General features: G+C 33.6%; 1 protein-coding gene across 9 annotated transcripts in view; it reads right to left on the reverse strand.

Moving 5' to 3' along the window:
• Positions 1–2,605: 2,605 nt before the first annotated feature.
• The window catches only part of ODF2L (outer dense fiber of sperm tails 2 like), a 55,481-nt gene continuing 35,256 nt past the window's right edge, over positions 2,606–22,830 (reverse strand). For 4 of the 9 annotated variants that reach the window (XM_012464782.3, XM_012464783.3, XM_012464781.3 and 1 more), the window contains 8 exons: positions 22,215–22,352; positions 13,315–13,425; positions 11,708–11,812; positions 9,667–9,825; positions 7,829–7,914; positions 7,585–7,747; positions 5,915–6,040; positions 2,606–3,362 (listed from right to left, as the gene is read on the reverse strand). In XM_012464782.3, the coding sequence (XP_012320205.2) occupies positions 3,234–3,362; positions 5,915–6,040; positions 7,585–7,747; positions 7,829–7,914; positions 9,667–9,825; positions 11,708–11,812; positions 13,315–13,425; positions 22,215–22,352 (1,017 nt within the window). In that variant the 3' untranslated portion in view covers positions 2,606–3,233. The remainder of the gene's footprint in view (positions 3,363–5,914; positions 6,041–7,584; positions 7,748–7,828; positions 7,915–9,666; positions 9,826–11,707; positions 11,813–13,314; positions 13,426–22,214; positions 22,353–22,830) is intronic. The other 5 variants (XM_012464787.3, XM_012464784.3, XM_012464788.2 and 2 more) reach the window with 3 other exon arrangements.

Below are 22,830 nucleotides of genomic sequence, written 5' to 3' on the forward strand. Positions count from 1 at the left end.
AAAACAAACTAGCACAAGACTACTTATTAGCAGAGGAGGAGGGGGAGGTCTGTTGGTAAGTTTAGTATCTCTAACTGTTGTCTTAACATAGACAACAACGGAAAAGCAGTTCTAGAAATCACTTCAAACATCAGACAAGTAGCCCATGTACCAGTCCAAACCTGGAAGGGATGGGACCTGACAAACCTTCTAGGAGGATGGTTCTCTAACTTAGAAGGATTTAAAATGCTGGTAGGGACAGTAATCTATCGTTGGGCTCCTCCTGTTTCTCCCTTGTGTTATCCCATTGATAATAAAAACCATTACAACTCTTGTTGAAACTACAATTAACCACCAGGCAGTCCTGCTACGACGACACAATAGATACCAACCTGTCTCTCAAGAATACCCCCAAAATTAAGTTTCTCTTCCTTTTTCTGAGGTGCCCATGCCACCCCCTATGTCACACCTAAAGTAGTTACTGAGAAAGTTGTCCCTTTTCCCTTTTCCTATAACCAAATAGGAATGAAAGATTCTCCCTGGGGCCTGAAAGCTTGGGGTGATAACTCCTCCCTCCTCAGGCTGGGTCCCAAGGTGCAAGAACACTTACGCCAGCAATATGCGACAGCAAGAAAGCAGAAGCCAGAAGAGGGTAGGCCGGAAGACAAATACCCTTTGAAGATTGAGGGAGAAGCCGTCTAGGTACCACGTAGCAGGTATGTCAGACTGGGACACTTAACCATTTACAGGAGACTATAAATCCCCTGCCTCACCTTCACTTGGAGCTGACGCCATTTTAGACCTCAGCCCATCTGCAGCCAGGTGCTCATTAAAACAGCATGTTGCTCCACACCGCCTCGTGTAGTTTGTTGGCGCACTCTCAGGGTTTGAACTGATTATAGAGCCTTGCAATAATAACATAGATAATGGAAGAAAACATTTACAACTTAGAAAGTTTTGAGGCCCTGAATATCAAAGATAAAAGAGAAAATTCTGCAGATCTTTTAGTAGGGAAATAGGCTATCTGGCTCAAGGGCCTGGCTGACACTGAATTTGGGTCACACACCAGGTGAGTCCAATGTGTGTACTTAATGCTTCACATGGAAACAGTATTAAGCAGATTGTTAAATTCTTCTAGCATTCAGCAACTTTCCTTTGTCATGTTGTGTCCCTAGGAGCTAAATACCAACCTTAGGAACTTTATGGTAGTCTTTTCCTTCCAGTCTTTCTACCTAAAGTTGCAGGCACCAATTTTTAAATGCCATAAGCACAAATTACTTTGGTAACAGTAAAAAATTAAAAATATGAGAAAGGAGGTATTTCATGGGTAAGACAAATGCATTACTATTAAAAGAAACCACTATATTTATGAAATGGATACAAAGGTAGTATGGTGATAGTTAAGAGCAAAGCAGAGACTCTGGATGTCTGCCACTTAATAGTTGTGTGATTTTGGGCAAGTTACTTAACCTTTCCATGTCTTAGTTTCCTGAAAATTAAATGAGTTAATACATCAGCACAATTATTAACTCTGGCACAGAGCAAGTGCTTACTGGATCATAGCAGCGCTCCTGCTGGGCTGCTGCTGCTGCACTGGGAAAACAGCACTGTACACAGAACTTTAATGTTGCAGTCTTGAATTTAAATGCCAACTTTAAACTTAAGTTTCATACCACAGCCATGGTAGTTAATCCTTTATGCTTACATTTTTCATATCTAAAACAGGAGTATGAATACCTACTTCTTTCAACATCTGTCATTTAGCCATGAACATCAAGTGAGTACCTAGATACTAGTATGACTAAGACACATTTCAGCCCTAAAGGAGCTTACAGCTTAGTGAGTAAACTCAAGAGCCTTGCTTTCCTTTCACGTGGACATTTCTTACAGCTCCCTTTGCCTTAGGGGATAAAGAAAGGGCTGCAAGGGTCAAGTATGTTTTTTAGTACCATGAGTACTATGATTTTTTTTTTTTTTAAGTGACACTAATCTTGTTAGCAACTGTTGGGCAAAAAATGTGGCCAGTTCTGACACTGTATTTTGCTATTTTAAGAAAAATACTATGAAGTAATTGAGTCACTAGTAAGTAAGCATTTGTGGATGATATGACAGTCTTAAGAGTGAGGGGACCAGTGGGGACCAGGTCCCTATCTCTGATCAGAAAAGAGCATAAAACATTTTTAAAAGATATTTCTGTTCATAGGCTGGAACTGTGTAGTTTACAACCTGCCTCTTTTAGTGATCTTTTAAGACCTGAGTGTTCCTTTGAATTAACAGCTCTCAAGTCATTGTCCAAGAGGAGTCACTATCACTTGATCCTTTGTAAACCATGTCCATTCCCTTTTAGAGTATCCTACCTTGGCACACACAGTGGGAGATTACAGCAAACAAGTTCTTTGTCAACTTGGACAACTTCATCCCAATAGTAAAGACCTTATTTTAAAGCTTCTTGATGTTAAGAGTGCTTATTTTGATCATCCCCATGTGAGTTGGCCACAGAAAGGGTGGGATAAGCTGTTCTCCTTTAATCTTTTAGTTAACAAGGGGCTTTAGAATGTCTAAAATAATAATAATATCAGATAATCATTAGTATAAGATGAATAAAAGAGACTATGAATTCAAAAGACAACCTGAATGTCCATTCTTTATAAAAAAACGATGTATAACGTTTTCATGTGTCATTAGCAGTTGGTATTTAATAGTTATGACTTAAAATTGTATGCTTAAAACCTAACAAATTATAATGGCAACTCAGCATATACTTGAAGCAATATTTAGTATATTGAGACATTTAGTATCTTTAGAAAGTATGTAATTACACCATTATTAAAAATTAAAATTCAGAATATTTTCCTTTATGTTTATATATCACTAAAATATAAAATAATTATATACATTATTTAAAATCATACTGACAAAGATTTACTACAAATTCACTTGAATGGTGTCTACAGATATCACAAAGAATCTGACTTCTGTGTGTGTGTGTGAAAAAATCCTCTAAAAACCAATATAATTTAAAAAGAAATTAAACCAGAGATAAATAAGAATTATCCAGCAAAAAAGGAATAGTAATAACTATCCTATTTTAAAGTTTCAGTTAGATAAATTATGTTTCAAAAATCTTTACATAAAAACTCTAATACCATCATCCATAAATCATAAAATATAACAACTGGTAGTATATTTATTTTTCTACCGAATCACATTTTAGACTCAATAAAAATCTACTTAAAGAAAATAAATTTGACAATCTATTCAAACATGGTTACATAAGAAGTTTTAAGAAACTGTAAATAATTCTTAATACTCTCATTTTGATTTTCTGACTTCTCAAGACTATTTTGTATTTCTTTCAAACACACTTCCTGATGTTGTGCTTTCTAAAGAAAAAAGGAAAAAAATACAAATAAGCAATAATGGCATTCATTTCAAAGAACCAGAGTCATAATATTAAATATATATATATACAATAACTAGATAATTCTTTTTTATTTTTTAAAAGAAAGAATACTCACATCTGATGTGCTCATTCTTAGAGCTCACTCTTCTTTAAAATTAATAAAGGACACACATAGTTTATCTCTACTGATATTAATTTATAACACACATTCATTTAGCCCCAAATTATTACATATTTAACATGATTAACTTAATAAACAGGTTCTTTAAACTGTCATAATTTCTATATAATTTAACATATTTTCATATTACTTTTTGCCATTTTTCTGTCTAAAAGTTCAAATTTTATGCCAAATTAAATGTCTTAAAAATTGATAGAATTTTAGTTTTGATAATGTCAAGATTTTATTTTTAGAATCCCTTAAAAAATAAAAAGAATTCTTCATATTACAGTTGGTTTTTGAGGAAAAAATTTAAAACCCTGATACCTTTTTTTAACTAAGGTGCATATGAATTCCTAAGTAGGTAAGTTCACTGACAATGCTTTAGATAAATACAGGTTGCAAATATCATCTAGCTTCCAGTGAAAATATAGACACCTAGATAGATAAGAGAGAACTTTTACATCCTTCATATCAGATGTTCAATGACACCTGATACCTTCTGAAACTAAGCAATGCCCAGCTCAGGAAATGGGGTGGGAACAAAATAATGTGCTAGACTGGGCTCTACAAAGTCACAGGATGAATATAGTGAATCTTTATGGACATCAGTTTTACTCAATTTGTAAAGGCAAATAGTAACACACACTTATTTTGTAGGGTAGAATGTAAAATGTCAATGGATTTTAGGGTAATAATACATAAGACTTCAAAGACGTTTCAGGCTTCAGAAGGGGTGTCTTGGATTAAGCTGCTGAGGTCTCCTCAGATCTGTACACCTATCCTGTGCCACCCCATTAGGGTACTTGGACAGAAAATACAAAAATCCCTGCAGGTAAGCAGGGCACTGTGGGAGAAACCAGGGATATAGGCAACTATAAGACAGGCTCTCAGGGTGTTTACAATTCAAATGGGGCTGAAGCAGGCATATTAAGTAAATATTGCCCACTGAACTGTACCCTGGAAGGCACAAATACACAAACTCATTTTTCAGCAATGTTTAAATCTATGCTTAGAATTCTAGAATTTTACTAGTGCAAAAATTATCAGGCTTGGCCAGGCATGGTGGCTAATGCCTGTAATCTCAACACTTTGGGAGGCCGAGGTGAGCGAATCACGAGGTCAGGAGTTCAACCCCAGCCTGGCCAACATGGTGAAACCCCATCTCAACTAAAAATACAAAACATTAGCCGGGCGTAGTGGCAGGTGCCTGTAATCTCAGATACTTAGGAGGCTGAGGCAGGAGAATCTCTTGAACACAGGAGGCAGAGGTTGCAGTGAACTGAGATTGCGCCACTATACTCCAGCCCAGGCAATAGTGCGAGACACGGTCTCAAAAAAAGAAAAAAAAATTATCAGGTTCAACAAAACATCAGATCTTAAATCTATTTATTTTAGCAGCTTTAGACAAGTACTAGAGACCTTATAGCAAAACCCACTTTATTTATTTTTTCAGAGGCTTCAATTACACAAAAAACAGCACACATATTTTACAATATTAGAAACTCTAATGGTGAGTTAAAAAAATATATAGATATAAATGGAAGTTCTGTGCTAAATTAAAGGTGATGGACGTTTTGTTCTGATTAATTTGTCATGAAACTTTTGATGGCAATAAAATCAAATTGTGCATGCCAAAAATCACTTAACCTTTGAATCTTTTAGGTTTTCAACTTTTTAGACACTTGTGAATTAAACAGTAAATTTCATGGAGTCTCTGGATCCTGGAAAAAATAAAGTATCTATTCTGTATGTCATTAATAGATAATTATTAGGTAGTTTAATCATGACTAATGCTAGCTTTCAGAATATTCTATGACAATTGACTATTTCATTAGTATTCAGGAAAAAAATAGAAGACGAAATAAACACAGTCAATTTAGTATTTTCATTTCATGGCTGCGTGGACTAAAGCATCCATCTCATATACAGATCTAATAATACCGAATATTTAACACAAAATTGTAACTTTCAGAAATAAAATATTCATTATTCAAGACAAATGTAAAACTCACTTGTAATAATAGTTTAAATTGTGTTTATCTTTAAAAAATGAAAAATTCATATCAGGATGAAATGAAGATTATATCTATAATTTTCATTAAGTGCCTGTCATTGCAAAAGTAATATGTAGGAAAAGAGTCTGATGAGATTTGATGAGATTTGAGGGCAATCCAATACATGCCATCCAAGGAGGCAGAATAATACATTATTTGGCATAATATTTCTATTTTTTAAGTTTTATATTACTTTTTAAAATATTATCAGTAAAGTGATAGCCATGATTCACTTTGTACTTTAATCTACATGGTAAGACTGTTAAATGCTAATTTATTTTTTATGATAATATGTTAAACCATACTAATACTTACATTGTTCATTTTGCAAACAAGTTGATTTTGTTCTTCATTTTTCTTTCTAAGCTCAGTTTCCAGATCTAATATTTTAATTTGTAAAGCCCTCTCTCTAGATGACATTTTCTCTATTTCTTCAGCAACCTGTAATTTTTATCAAGAGTAAAATAACTAAAGTGCTTTCATTAACATATGATTTAAAGCCTTGACATAGTTATATTGTACCTCTTTTTTCTAAATAGATATTACTTGTATATTATATACAAGTTTAAAGAAGTTTTATCTTGAAGAAGCACATATAGCATAAGTATATACTATACTTATCTTTGCAGGATGAAATATCTGCAAAATTGGCTTGAGATGGAAGAGATGTATATATTTTCACTGCTCCATGACTTAGGAAGGTGTTTTCCCCAACAGTGTATTTTAAAAACAGACTGAGACCAATTGCCATTTTTATAGCATTTATATTCACCAGGGTGTTAAGAGCAGTGATGGAACATAGAAATTTCTCACTAAATGCTCATTATACACTTGGATTAATAGAATTGGGAGTGAATTGGTATACACACTTTCTACAAACACACACACACACACACACACACACACAGACTGGTTCTTCATTCATTCACTTCCAAACTGGTCTGAATTTGAATTTTCATATTTATCTGACTACTTATTTTAGCAGAAAGTCTAGCTTAGTTATGTTCATCCAAGGAATCAGATATGTGGAAGCCTATTTGTAAGAATACTGGGTTGGAGCCACAAGAATCAGAGTAGAGGCAGGGATTGGTCCAGAAACAAGGAGTTAGTGGAAAAGACTGTCCTCTAACCTAATTCCTATGAACTCAGTTCTAAGTTATTATAAAGATTTCTTCTGCATATATTCCAAGTGCAATTATGCATGAGAGATGACAATGTGATCTGAAGCTTATGGGAGAAAGGGCACTTAGGACAAACATCGATGCCCTTGGCACCATCCCCTCCGTGTGGACAATGGTAACAGGGCAGTGATGGCTCTCTCACATGGGCAGAAACTACAGATAGCCCCATATTCTACTACAGCAGGAGAAAAAGGGGAGGACAGACATACCTCTGGGACTCTAAACTCTTTAGGAAGGAATCTGAGAGCACACCTGGCATTTCCAAAATACACTTGGGCTGAACCCTACCAGACTATGCGAGTTCTGAGAGCTAAGGCCAGGTCTTATTCAATCTTTGCGTCTCAAGCACTAGCAGAGTGCCTGATACTGAAGTATTCATTGAATGCTAACCTAATGGGTGTAACTGAAATTTAATATTGTATGTATTCATTTATGCCACAATATTTGTCAAAAGGGACTTGAACTTTACAGCTCACTGAATCCTGATCAAAAATAAAATTTTCAATTATTTTCACATTCAATTTGGTAGTATATAAAAAAGGTATGGGAGGAGATTATGTCTTCAAAGTGTCTTCCATCTCTGCCCTTTCCCCAGCCACATTACCATTTATCTAGTGAAGTAACTCTAGCCCAGCAATATATCTGTTTTGCTTGAAAGGGAAGATAGTCAAAGAACAAAAATGTAGTTTCTTCCTTCACCCTGTCATCAGGAAAAAAACAGTAACTATAGGTTTGGCAAGATGTTTAAAAAGACGACTCTTTGGTAAATGAATTAAAAAGTTTCTAAATAAAGGTCATGTATACCTTTTGTCTTCCTGCTTCTAAAGCAGCTTCCAGTTGTCTGGCCAATGCTGTATATTCTGCAGATTTCTCTTTAAACTTAAGATTGCAGTGCTTAAGACATTCTTCTTCATTTGCCAGCTTCTTCTCAAGCTCTTTATTTTCTGCATCCATCTGTTCTAATTTTCTTTTTACAGAAAATATATATTTCAAAATTTTAGTGTGCAGAGAAATATGCAGCACCAATGTTAAATAATTTAATACTTACTGTTGAAGGTTTTCACACTTCAACTGAATAAGATAGTTTTCCTCTTCCAGAGAAAGCTTCATCAGAAGATTGTGATTTCCATCAACCTAAAAGGAAAAAAAAAAACACTTTTCTTAGTCATTTTCTTCACAGTCAACTTCCAAAGAAATCCACATAATTTACTGTTAGAACAACCACAAGCAACAAGGTATAAATGTTACTACTCTTACAGAGAAAGACACCAGGAATATGTTATATTGTTCAAATGGAAGTTTTAAATTCCTGGTTAAATTTAAAGAAGCTATGTTGCCTGTGTTGGAAAATAATCAACTGAAAAAAATTCAGGATGATGGCAATTAAAACATTGTAAAGGCAATCAAAACATCTGAACCTTATTAAAGGACATTTATTAAGTTGAAATATGAAAAATTTTAAGCAGTATTATTTCCTATTGTTGGATACCTAAAGGGTTTTTCTTATGGTTTTCTGTTTCACCTAAAAATGTTGATTAATAATTGAATATCTGTGAAGTTGAAACTGTAAGTAAAAAACATTTTTGATGGCAATAAAACATTTGAACTTTATTAAAGAAGGACATTTATTTTGTTAAGTTGAAATATGAAAATTTTAAGTGGTATTAATCTCCTATTGTTGGATACCTAGGCTTTCTCTTACGGTTTTCTGTTTCACCTAAAAATACTGATTAATAATGGAATATCTGTGAAGTTGAAACTGCAAGTAAAAAACATATTTTTGTGAAAAGCAAAATGAAATAAATCAACCAAAGTCACACTCACCCATGCAAAGACAGAATATTTGTTTCACTGCTTCAAAATCTGATTTAAATAATGTAAGAAGCTTTAAGGGAAAAAAATTCTCATAATTTCAATTAGTAATTTAAGCTAATCTATGTCATTTGATGTTTTCCTAGAAAAATATCTTCTCAGGAATTTAAACTCTAAAATTTTGTCTGCATATTTTTATCTTTTTGTAACTTTTAAGTTTAGGGGTACAAATGCAGATTTGTTACATAGGTCAACTTGTGTCATGGGGGTGTGTTGTACAGATTATTTCATCACCCAGGTATTAAGCCTAGTACCCATTCATTATTTTTCCTGATCCTCTCCCTCCTCCCACTCTCCACCCTCTGAAAGGCCCCACTGTGTGTTGTTCCTCTCTGTGTGCCCATGTATTCTCATCATTTAGCTCCCACTTATTAAGTGAGAAAATGCAGTAATTGGCTTTCTGCAAACTTAAAATCCAGATTATATTTGGAAGATAGACAGGGAATGCTTCCTAAAACTGTCTTGAAAGTAAAAGAAAAAAGACTTGTCACCATCCTTGAACTGTTTCTTTAAAAAAACTTCATTAATTAAAAAAAATTGAGTGCTTACTATGTGCTAGGCATTGAAGTACGAGATGGCTACATGATCCCTATTCTGATGGCCTAAAAAGTATACTAGAAAAAAAATAAAACAGACTGGAAAAAATCCCCAAAAACTTAACATACGATTCTAGTTAAATTCTAATTTTTGTAATGTAAATTTCAATAATTTACCTTATCCTGACATCAAGGAACATATATGTAAGTATAACTTTTCTCCTTTCAATCTATTACCATGTCTTCAAATATCTATAGATTTGCATGAATAAAAGAGAAATTTTAATTACCAATTTTTCACCATAAAATACTAAAAGAATAGTTTGCAAAATAATATTATAGTATCTGCATGAAGTTGATGCTTTACCAAGTAGATGGGAATTTAAAAATCAAGCCCTGACATGAGTGCCCTCAACTGGTGAAATCATTCCAAAGCATTCTTTAAACGCATTTAGCAAAACTCAGGACTGTTGGACACCTGGCCCTGAAGCTCCCTAATGGTGTGTTCCTGGTCTGCACATTTCCCCTTGCAGCACTGCAGACTCTCCTGACACTCGTGAAGCCTCCGTTTGGCCGCCGTCAAGGAATCGCCGACATGCTCTAACTCCTTCAGATGAGACTCCATCTGGCCTCTCATCTGAGTTGTGGCAGTAGAGAAATAAGTGCAAAATCACATTCAGCATTAATATTTTTTATTACCTTAAATACCAGATATGCGTGTAACATAAGTATTCTAGGTATAATGGTTTTAAATAAGAAGACAACTGAATAAATATTAATTTAAATTCTGTTAAATAAAAATGTATAACTAAAAAGTGGGATAGACTTTAGTTTTCAAAAAGTTTCTTGAGCACATAAATAGGGTAAATTAGCTGGCAGGGTGGATGTTTAACTAATTTTTAAAAGCAAACTTTTAAAATCCTGACATTATATTCAAGCATAGACTATCACTAATAATCACTGCTAATAGAGCTGTAGTTGTCTACTGCCCAGCTATCAGTTCTAAAGGAATTGTCACTTTTCATCATTTGATCTTATAACTCAGATACTTACCTAAATTAGAGTAGCTTGTTTCATTCATCTTAGCCAAAACTGGTGGGGTTTACTGTTTATAATTTAAAAATAGCTACCATCATCAGTTCTCATTTGACTTTAATTTGGCCATTAATGTTACTATCAACAAATCTCTCTAATTTCATCTACATTCATCTGTTTTGGCTACTGCAGTTACTCACTGCAGCACTGTTGTGGAGATGTGAAAAGCAGCAACCTTAAGAAATGTTTGCACTGCTGATAACCAAAAATAGCCAGACTCTTTCCCCGAGATTGGAACACCAAATAGTTTCTGTATAGTATGTGGCAATCTTGATTATAAAAGATAAAACCAGAACAAAGGATCTCTCAGTGTCCCTAAAACATCTTAGTGGCCATGAGAAAACCAGGAGACTTAAAAGAGTGAAATAAGAAAAAGAAAAGTTCCATTAAAAAATAGTTTTCTTGTTAAATACCAGTAAGAAAACATCATGACCTCACAGTATCTGAAAAAGACAGGCTCCAGCCATTTCTGCCATTTGAACAGGTTTGTAAAATATGCTTTTATTTACAGTGCTGCCTAGCAGAAGAGGAGACGTTTGCATTGGTATGTCTCATGAGAAAAAGAGACCAAAAGACATGAAATGGTTTCTTCTTGGCCTGCTAAAAATAGGTGAAAAGTAATTCCATGAAAGCAGTAAGTTGTGCATTCAGTGGGCTATCTTTAACTCTGTATAACTGGAGGATGCTTGCTCTGGCTGACTTCTTCTTCACATTGTTGCCTCACTTTGACTTCTCAATCCTAAGACAGAGGAGCGACCCAAAGAGAGTGACCTTACTAGATTCAGTTGGAACTGACCACTAACACCCCATGACCTCTGCTGCCAGGAATCTGCATCCTACAACTTTCACTGCTTCCTTATGAAAACAACACAAAAAAACAAACAGGGATGCGGTTTCATTTAAAAACTTTAAAATATTCACAAAAACATCAAAACTTGCCAACACTGGCCTTCCCTTCATTCTGTTGCAATAGAGCCAATGAAAGGAAATGACAGTTTTTTAAAAGATATTATTTTTCTTCAAAAATGCATTTAGCAGATAATATTGGCTTTGCTTTTTTAGACATAAAAGATTTAGAACCAGAAAAAAGGGGTGAGATTAAAAATGTTAGGTACTTAGGTTTGAATACTATTGATTGATAATCATTTTTTGAGCTATTTAAAGTCTGCTGTTGCATCGGAAAAATTAAACATTTATGCTATTTTCCAATTATTAAGAAAAAAGTGAAAAAACATTCACATAAACGAACAACATTTCCAGCCTGGAAGAAACATTATTTCCTTGGAAAATGAACTCCTACAGAGGTTGAGACAAGCTCTTACCCAAGTATGAACTAGAGAAAATGACCAAAATGAATAAATTTGCATACTATTCATAAAATAAAAAACACATAAATATTATTTTATTTGAAATTCCAAACGTACCTTCTCTACATTTTTATTTTTGGTTTTTATTATTTGGTTGTTTTTACGTAGCAAATTTTCACATCTGTTTTTTACTATTTCAGCTGTTTCTTGCAACTTTTGTACCTGAAAATAAAGTATATTGTTAGAGAAACATGTATTTTAGAATCATGAAAAAAAATCTAAAATTTAAAATTTCATTTTAAACAAGTCATTATTTTCCTATCAATGTCATTGATTGGTTCATCTAGTGTTATTCCTTCTTTAAATATGGAGTCACGCAGTGCTCTAACCCACAATGTTTATCTGATTTACCTGTCTTCTCTCACCAATATTTCTAGACTCTTTACTTGAGCTTTGAAGATTACAAAGATCTTCATTTGCAGATCAATGTCACTTCAAAGAATCAGTCTCTGGTCCAAACTAGCTTCCATTTAAGCTGTTTTTTCCACCAAATCAAATCTGCTAAAAAAAAATTATAGGCCCTGCACTCAGAATATGGCAACTCAACCACAGTATTCCTGCTGGGGGATTAAACCCAAATAACCAGCTGGAAGACCCTGATGAATAACAGGTTCCACAGTCCACCACAACCTCCATTCCTATCTCAGACCTGGATGGCTGCTTCTAATTGGATGTCTCAACTCTAGATGCAGCCTCTTCCTTCTTGCCTACACTTTGTTCCCCTTAAGCTTTCATCCTTAGTTCATTCTTCTTCCTTTTTTTTTTTTTGGAGACGGAGTCTTGCTCTGTTGCCCAGGCTGGGAGCACTGTGGTGCAATCTTGGCTCACTGCAACCTCCACCTCCTGGATTCAAGCAATTCTCATGCCTCAGCTTCCTGAGTAGCTGGGACTACAAGCACATGCCACCACATGTGGCTAATTTTTGTATTTTTAGTAGAGACAGGGATTCACCATGCTGGCCAGGCTGGTCTCAAACTCCTGACATCAACTGATCTGCTCACCTCGGCCTCCCAAAGTGTTGGGATTACAGGTGTGAGCCACTACACCCAGCCAGTTCATTATTCCTTAATTCAAACTCTTTCTTACTGACCAGTGTGCTACCCATTACGGAAGGACCTGCATAAGTTCCATCTTTCTCATGAAGTTTTTTTCTTGAATACTATATTTCCAAAAAATAAAGGTTTTCTATAAATTACCACTGAACATATGCTGTATTTCATATATATTGTCATATGTCCTTTTCTTGGTCTTTCATGTGAATAAATCTGAATTATACTTTATTGAGAAAGGAGGCATAATGAACTTTAATGACCCTAGAAGGGAGTCGTTAATCTAAATCAATACTATTAAATATACAAGATGACAAAAAAAAAAATCAAAAACAAGATTAATAAGAATACATTAAGGGTCACATTATACCTATGCAATTAATTTTAAATCTACTTTTAGGAATATCCAGTATATCCATATGCAGTGTTTTAATCAGGAAACAGCAGAATCATTTATTTATAAAGATATCTGGGATCTTAAAAATTTTTGAGACATTTTATAACCCACAATAATAGCCCCACCTCTCTTCAGTTCTGTTTATTTAGACTGCAAACAAATAGTGTTTTAAATTGTCTACCAATTTTAGTAAACACTACAATAAATGCAGTAGTCACCTGAGTTTTATACATTTCAATAAGTGTTTTCTGTTTTTTTTCTACTTCTTGCAATTCTAGTAGTTCATTTTCAACAGAAACAACTTCATCCTTCAAAGAAGCAAGTGTAGTCTAGCAAAAAAGATATAAATAGATTTTATAAGTCATTAGAATACATTTATACTCCAGTGCTAAGGAATTATTATAAAAACATAACTCATGTATTAACAAAGTTAATAAAATAATTATTTTTGATTGCATGCAATTACCATCTAAAATTTAGAAATTTCAAAAAGTAAATGACTAATACTCATGAACAACCTTATTAAGATTTACACCGGACACATGATTTTTAAAACTTTTAAAGTTTACTGACAAAAAAAAAAAACAAAACTTGGAACGTAGACCATGTTCCTAGATATGAAAAATAAATACTGTTGACATTATCAGTTTTTTCCAAATTAATTTAAAACCACAATTTCAAACAAAAGTATAACACATGGGGAAGGAGGATATGACAAAACTAATTTAAAACTAATATAGAAGACTAAATAGGAAAGAGTGACACCATTTTGAAAGGAATACTAGGTGAAGAATCTCAGTACTTAGTAGATATTAATATGTATAAAGAATTAAAATTATTAAGATACTAACATTTGAATATAGAGGTTAATAAAAAAGAAAAATACACAAAAATTATACTTAGTACATGATAAAGGTTAGATTTTTAAATCAGTGGAGGAAACATGGACCACTAAATAAATGGCAATAAGACAACTGTTTATTAGAAAAAAATAGGTTAACTACCTGCCTCAACCCAACACTAAAGAAGCATCAAATGAATCAACTAAAAACTTTTAAAAATTTCAGACAATTTGGTAAAACTTTATTTCTTTTCAGAATAGCAAAACTCCTAAAGAGCATAAAATTAAAGGAAGATAAAGAGAAATTAAAAGTCTGAGATTTTATCTTCCTTGCAAGCTTACTAGTTAGCCTACTGAAGTTTCATGGATGCTAGCAGAAGGAACAAGATTCCTGGATCAGATGCAGGGGACTTAGTACCCACAGCAATAGGAGTAGCAAGACTGTCAGCAATGGTATCAGTTTCCTGAGCCTCAATTTCCACAGAGCAACCCAAAGAGGCCAGGTGGCAACTGCATGTGCAGTCAAATGCACTACAGAAGAAGAAACCTGAGTTTAGGAAACCCAAATTTCTCACAGCAGGCAGTGAGTATGTCTACCTATGCTCCTAAGGGAGACACAGTTATCATAGTCCAAGGATATCTACTATACAAGCATCCTTGAAAAGACAGTCTACATGGACAATGTCTCTGCTTACAAGATATGCACAACTGTGAGAGCACTCTCAAAAGAAGCTATTTTAAAAAATGTGAGTGTATCTCTTTCCAAAATTTCATAGCTTTCCAATATAAACAAAATATGAAAAAAATATTGGCAAATGACAAATTGGATGTCTTGTCAAATGACATTTGTCATTAGAAAAATAAAACAATTATAAGATTATATGCTTAATATATAGTTATATATTAATTAGGACAAAAAACAAGTATAAAAGATAATGAGTACGTAATTCAAAAAAGCATAAATGTGAATGATCGATGAATACATAAGCCAATACGTTCACTAGTTAGTTTTTAAAATGTTGTAGGCACTGAAGTTTCTATTAGTGAACAAAACAGACAAAATGCCCTTGCTTCATAAAGCTTACATACTGGAGGGGCGGGTAGACAGACAAAAAACAAGAATAAGCAGTAAAATATATCAAACACAAAAGCAGCTAAGAGTGACGTGAGGGAAGGCCTCCTGAGAAAGAGACTTTTGAGTAAAACTGACAGAAGTGTGTCTGTTTAAGGGAAAAATATTCCCTTAAGGGAAAAAGGCAACAGTGGGAGGAGGCCTAGCAAGTTAGGGGAAAACAACAAGAGAGCCGGTAGAGTAGAAATAAGAGAAAAAAGGGGAAGAATGGAAGGAGATGAGAGTAGAAGAATAAGAGAGGTAATAGAAAACTAGATGCTATAATGCCTTGTAGGTATTTGTTAACCAAGATATCTCTGAGGGGGGCGGGGTTGAGCAGGGGAGTGACATGATCTGATTACATTTTTATAAGAACAACTCCACTGCTATACTGAATGCTGCCTGCAGGGGCCAGGGCTGAAGCAAGGAGAATGGTCAGGAGGTCACAATAACAATGAGAGATGATGGAGGCTTGAATTAGGGTAACAACAGTGGTGCTGGTGAGAAGTAGTCAAATTCTTAATATACTTGAGGTAGATTTGATGACAGACTGGAAGCAGCATATGAGAGAAAGGATTATTTTCCATTAACTGGGATGAGAAAAACTGTAGAATTAACTATTTTGAGAAACATCAAAAGCTCCATTTTGGACATGACAACTTTGAGACACCTGTTAAATTTCAAAGTGGAGATGTCAAGCAGACAGCAGAATATATGCCTGGAATTCAGGGGCAAGGTTAGATTAGAGGTATAAATTTGAGAGCCTAGAGCACATAGATGGTATGTAAAGCCACAAGACTAAATGAGATTACTTATAAAATTTGGAGAGACTTGTTTTAAAATTAGTACTTTTAATTACCTAGTACTGGAAAATGTATAGGGACTATTTTACTTATGGTATACACATTTATGTTGGGCAATTTGGAAATATAGAACAATATTAAAAATGAGTCGGTCTTTTGACCATACAAGTAAATATATCCTAAGAAAACAGATAAGCAAAAAAGACTCAAAAAACATTTTATTTACAATAGTAAAAAACTGGAAGTAGCATATATATTACCTTTAATTAATATGTATATTAATATATACATATATTAATAAAATCAAAAATTATATATATACTAAAATATTAACCTCAGTTATCTTTCAGTTATGAGATTAAAGATGACTTAATTTTTTTTATGCTTTTCTGTTTTTTCTAACTTTCTGTAAGAAACAAATACAACTTTTTAACCTTCCAAATAAACTTTCTGTTGTGTCTAATAGGGGAGATTGCTGGGCCTTGGAAGCAGTATTCAGTTTATTTTTCATTTGCAACTTTAAAATCTAAAACTATTCTAAAGTAATTAAAAGTAATAAAACACAAACATCTAGGCTGCAAAAAAAAAACTGCATTTACACTGCAAAAAAACATATGCCAAACATATTTAAATGTTTTCCTTAAAAATCCAGAAAATAATGCATTAAAAATACATTTCTTAATTATTAATAGGATATGCTAAGATACAAACTCTAACTCAATGACTTTTGTAGTCTATATAATTCCTTCATCATTTTATCAAAAACTAGTTTATAATTAATATCTTTCTAATCCTTTCTCTCTGAAGGATTTCAATAAGAAAATAAACATTATAAAATTGCTTCTTCTTTCCAAATAGAGTAATTTAAGCATTCATTTAATAAATATTCATTGAGAATTAAGTATATATCACACCATCCCTGGGCAACCTGTGTGTAGATAAAGATAGGAGTTTACAAGGAGCGATTCATTGAGAAGAATTTGGAAGGAATTTGGGAGGAAGTAGCATTAGAGCTAAATTTTAATGGAAAGGTAGGATTTAGATACTGAGAAAAATAAAATTCTAAAGTATAAGAATAGGAAAACTATAGGAGTAGAGGCAGAAAATATGAAACAATTGCAGAAAATGAGATTTCATATTTGTCTAGAGCTCAGAATAACTAGAAGACCACATTCCCTAGTCTCCCTTGCACCTAGGTGGGGGTCATGTGCCTAAATAAGTAAAAGAGTTAAGTCATATGGGAATCTGGGGAAGGTTCCTTAAAGGAGAGGAAATTATTTTTTAAAGAGAGGTATGCATTTTTGTTTTCCTCCATCCTGTTGCTTGAAACTTGACTACCATGACTGAAGCTCCAGCATCTATTCTAGATCATGAGAATGAGGGTCATGACCTAGGGATGGCAGAACAGAAAGCTAAAAAGCTAAAGAGCCACATCAGCTTTGAAGTGCCAACTCTGGACTTTTTCTGCATAATAACTATCTCTATCTTACTTAAGCCACTTAATTTGGGTTTTCTGTTATATACAGTGAAGCTGAATCTTAACTAATATAAGACTTGCTGAAAAATTTAAAATACTTCCCTAGAGTTGCTAGTGTATTTTGTTTTCTGGAATTTTCCAATACATTTTCTAGCAAACTTTATATAACTTAAAATGTGAGACAAATCAAATTTCTAACTATAAAATGTGAACAAGATTGTGTCTACTATTCTTTTCCTGTCTTCTCCCAAATTCTAATTCTGGCTTTGCCACTAAACTAGTTGTATGATCTTGTGCAAGTTATTTAATCTCTCTGAGCTTCAATGTATTCATCCATAATTAAGAAAAGTATCTTTATTATGGTATTACATGAGAATTAGAAGTAAAAAAAAATGTAAAGTACTTATCAAGTGCCTCCTACATTAATGGTAATTGACAAATAGTAACCATTATGGTTGCTACTCTCCAGAGTCATTTATTAAATAACTAATATATTCCAGGCACAGTACTAGGCACTAGAAGTAATGGGAGGATAAAACAATCCCTGGCCCTGGTATGTGGAGGATGTAGGGAAGAATGGCCCTCAGAGGGAGACAAATTATACAAACAAGTAAGTATAATGAAGTTCTACCCGCAAAATTAATATAGAGAGAATAAAACAGAGTAAAAAATGGGGAAAGGTTAGTAATGTGCCCTATCAGAGAGAATGTCCTAGGTTTAAGGAGTCTTTTGCTGGAGAACTAACCACATTTTAAAATCTCCCTTCATTCCCAAGACCAAACTAATATAAAGGAATAAGATGTTTATAAATCAACCTAATAAAAATAACAGACCAGGGGCCATCAAAGGACAAAATATTTTTAATGCTTCTGGAGAACTGATGACTGACTAATGAATCAGGAGGGTCTTTAGCCAAGAAGGAAGTTCATCCACCTGCTGAATCTAGAGAGGCACAGGGTTAAGGGCAAGAGTGAGACTTAGATTTGAAAAAGATTAATTCAAAGCTGATGAATAGAACAGCTAACTACCACTACCCTCTACCCTCTACTCACACACTCAAGGCAGAACACCTGGAACTAGGAGTTTACTTCCTAACAAACAAAAATAAGAAAAGTCCTTCTCTAAAGAACTTGAATTAACTGTTTGGGAAGAACAGAGGGATGGTGTTGGTGACCCAGAGCAAAGACGGGTCATTTGTATTTTGGCATTTTTTTTAGCTACCAGTAAACTGCTAGTTTTCCAATAGTTGAGAAAAGTGAAGCGAAACCAATCAAGTGACAAGAACAATCTGCATATCCATTTAGTTTTCTCCTGTTTTGCTAGTCTTTTTATTGTCTCATTTGTAAATTCTTAAATGTCAGAGTGGCTTGCATCTGTAATCCCAGTACTTTGGGAGGCCAAGGTGGGAGGATCACTTGAGCCCAGGAGTTCAAAGGCCAGGAGCCTCAGCAGCATAGTGAGACCCCACCTCCACACATGCACACAAATTAGCCAGGTGGTGGCATGTGCTGTGGTCCCAGCTACTTGGGAGGCTGAGGTGGGAGATCACTTGAGCCTGGGAGGTCGAAGCAGCAGTGAGTTCTGATAGCACCACTGCACCCCAGCATTGGCAAAAGACCAAGACTCTGTCTCAAAAAGAAAAAAGAAAAAAAAGTGTCAGGAGGAAACAAATAAACTGAAACACTGAAAAGAAAAAAGAAAAACGAAAAATCCTTATAGGTATTTTTAGATACTTGACGATAGGAACACTTGGGGAATACTTTTTTAAATTCTTGGAAATTAAACTTTTAAAAGATGGATTAGAAGATAATGACCAAAGAAGTCTGCCCCCAAAATTGAACAAAAGCCAGAAATTGAAGACACAGTATCCATTTAGGAAGTCCAACAAATCAACAGTACAATCAGTAGTACACCCAGACAGAGACTGGAGAAAATGGAAAGGGGCAGGAGAGAGTATTACCAAAGAAATAATATAAAAGAATTTCTCAGAGGTAAAATAACTGAGTCTTTGGATTTACAAGGTCTACAAAGTATTTAGCACAAAGGACTGGAAGACACATCTAGATGTGTGTGAAGTTTCGAAATACCAAGGATATGGGAAATCTCTTGAAAATTTCAAGAAAAATAAAAAATGTCACTACAGAGGAATAAGTATCAGACTGGTGGCAGATTTTCTCTACCAGCAACTCTGACTTATAGAAGACCATGGAGCAAAGCCCTCAAAGTTCTCTGTAAAAAATTACTTTCAATCTAGGATGCTATACCCAGCTTAAACCATTAATCAAAATGAGGACAGAATAAAGGCATTTTTAGACATGTAAGACCATTTAATGTTTGTAAGACCATTTAATGTTTACTTCTCATTTTCTTTTTCTTAAGGGAATACTATTTGCAGATATATTCCAGTAAAAAGAAGAAGAAGAAACAGGATGTGGGATCAAGGAAACAGTGGAACCAGGATAGCAGTCAAGAAAATTCCAGCATGGCATCTGGGCAGCAGGCCTAGAGACTAACTCATTCAGATGAAACAAGAAGACAGAAGGTCCCAAGTAGAAGAAATCTGGGGAAAATAGGTTCTTCAGAGAATAGAGACAGGATGAAGAATTTCAAGAAGAAGAAAAAAAAACCCAAGACTATGATAAGGGCAAAGGGTACAACAAGCAGGGTTTTTGGAAACTCCAGGAAAAATTTAAAAGTTGTAAAATTTAAAAAAATTATAAACATATTACTTGACTGTGTAGTGAAAGAACAACTATAAAAGTCATTGTTATTAATATTTAGAATCAGTCTATAAAAAGAGCACTTCAAGTTACAGAACAACTTGTCAATTTAACAATACTGGCAAGGTAAAAGGAAATTGCAAAGTGAACGTGGGGAGAACAGGTAGTTGGAAAATATCCTTATTTTCCAAATAAAAGGTGAAGATACATAATCTGTCCTGTGTTTCACTTTTCTGTCAAGTGAAGGTCATCTTACAGTATTGGTAAGCAGGGGAATGATGTATAGCAAAGAACTAACTTTTGTTCAGATGTAATTTTTTCTAGTTTGTTAATTAATTGTCTGAACCATGTAAAAAACATCAGCTGAATACAAAGTACACAAACACAGCTGAACACAGCAAGCCACAGAGGTACACAGCACTCTACATAAAGCCCATATACTCTATGTTCATCCTCCTCTTTATTCTCTTTGATCATGAGCCCTACCTTGGAAGTGCTTATTGTATATTGCCCTTATGTTCATATCTTCTGTCCATAAAAATCTTAACTCTTTTAGCTTCTTATATCAAACTACCTTCACTTATTTTTTAAAAAGGATAAAGTTATATGTTTGTTGTAGTATTTATTAGGAGTTTGACATGTCTTTTTAGTTGTATTAGTATTTATATTATCATTTATGTTAGCACTCTACTAATTAGAAAGTCAATATAATTGACTAAATTTGACAAATCAAGGAATAGTAGCATAAGTATATATTTTACAGATATGCAGATAACCATCAGAAGAATAAAAATAGAAATTGTTTAGAAATTCATTTTTACCTGCCAAATTAGCAGACACTATAAGTAAAAAAAATACATTTCATTTCCCGTGCTGATGGGGTATAGAGAACTAATCGCAATAAAATACGTTTTTAGAAGAAATGTAGCAAAGCATATCAAGAACATTCAAAATGTTCATATTCTTTGACTCAATAATTCTACATGGGAATAGAAGCTAAAGACAATACAACAAAAAGTTTATGCACAAAAAAAATTCATCAGACCATTATTATTATTAAATGTTAAAAACGTTGGGAATAACCTGAATGACTAACAAATAGGGAATCTCCTAACACTTCTATATGGAATATATATTACAGAGTAATTAAAAAAGATGCTTATAAAGAGTGTATATGTTATATATATATATATCACATCTGTTTCCATTTTAAAGTGAACAAGGCAAGACATTATTTTAATGACAACTATTAAAAAAACAGAAGTATTACAAAATATGGTTATCTCCAAGAAATATGGGATCAGTGATCATTCTGTTCTTTTCTTTCTATATTTCTACAGTTTCCATTTTTACTGTAATGAGTATATATTTGTCACTCAAAAGATAACACTGAATAAACTGTTAGAAGTTGGAGGAACTATGTTCACTGAATAACTGAACTTCTTTTATTAAGAAAACACAAGAAGTTCCTATTTCTTGAAGGACTATAAAGGACTTAAAAAATTTCTTGAAGGAAAAAGTTCTAATTCAGAATAATGTCACTGCTAAAAAAAAATGCTATTAAGGTAAATTGCAATTTTGATTTTTTAAAATCTTTCCTAACAAAAAGTAGCCAAAATAATTGTATTACTAAATACATTAAAGGTGAGAAAAGAAGACCTTGCTACTTTCTATGACGTATATGACTTAGATTACTATTTCCTCCACTCACTCCTGAAGGAACACAGCCAACAGGACTAGTAATTTCAAGTCCTCCACTTCAAACTAGTAAGAGTCTTTCCACTTGGAACAAAACAGGCTTGAGATTTGTGAGCCTAGCCTTGTCCCATTGGTCTAAAGGAGACTAAAACTCAACATCAAGATACCAACTTTATAAACCTACAATGGGAAAGAACCTTTTTGGCTTGGGCAATCTGTTGTCTTCTGCAATATATAATAAACAATCTTTAATTACTATACATTGTACTGCTTTATAAAGTTACCAACTTTATAAACCTACAATGGGAAAGAATCTTTTTGGCTTGGGCAATCTGTTGTCTTCTGCAATATATAATAAACAACCTTTAATTACTATACATTGTACTGCTTAACACTATGTATCTCCCACAAAGACAGATCAGTATGTAGACTATAGATTGGCTCCCGGGAAAATATGCTAAGACCTACAATGGATAAAATTCTTTTTCCAGCACATGACATTTTAGACATATAGCGAAATAAGGGTTTAGAAAGAGTAAAAGACATTTGGATGTATCCCCAGTTTCCTTCAGAAAAGTAATCTTTTAAAAAAGCATTTAACCGCACCTGGAAAAAAAATAAAAAATAAAGCAATTCAGAATCTTAAAGCCTGGAATGCTATCATTTTATTAAAATAATTTCCTTTGGTGATGATTTTAAATTATGTATATTTTTTCTCATAAACAAACTCATTTTTAAAAACTCACTGCAGTTTTTATATAACGTCTACATAATTCTAAACAGCCAGTAATTACGTTTCCAAGAAACCAGTGCATTTCTAATGCAAAACAAACAAACGAAAACAAACCTTAACTCAGAAAAAAAAAAAGCCTTAGATCTTCACTTAAAGATCTTTTCTCTCAAGGATCATGAAACATATCTGCAATATCTTTTAGGAATTTAACATGTATTAAGAACATCTTAATATACAGAATAAATGTATTATCATTTAGTTAATTCTAAATACAGTGATAGAATTAAACTGTTATAAATAAAACAAAACAATGTTAGATGCTTATTTTACAAGTTACTCTAAAATGTACTC

This window comes from Aotus nancymaae, unplaced genomic scaffold (genome assembly GCF_030222135.1).
Source record: "Aotus nancymaae isolate 86718 unplaced genomic scaffold, 86718_ANA_hifiasm-v0.15.2.pri h1tg000007l, whole genome shotgun sequence".
NCBI classification, from domain to species: domain Eukaryota; kingdom Metazoa; phylum Chordata; class Mammalia; order Primates; family Aotidae; genus Aotus; species Aotus nancymaae.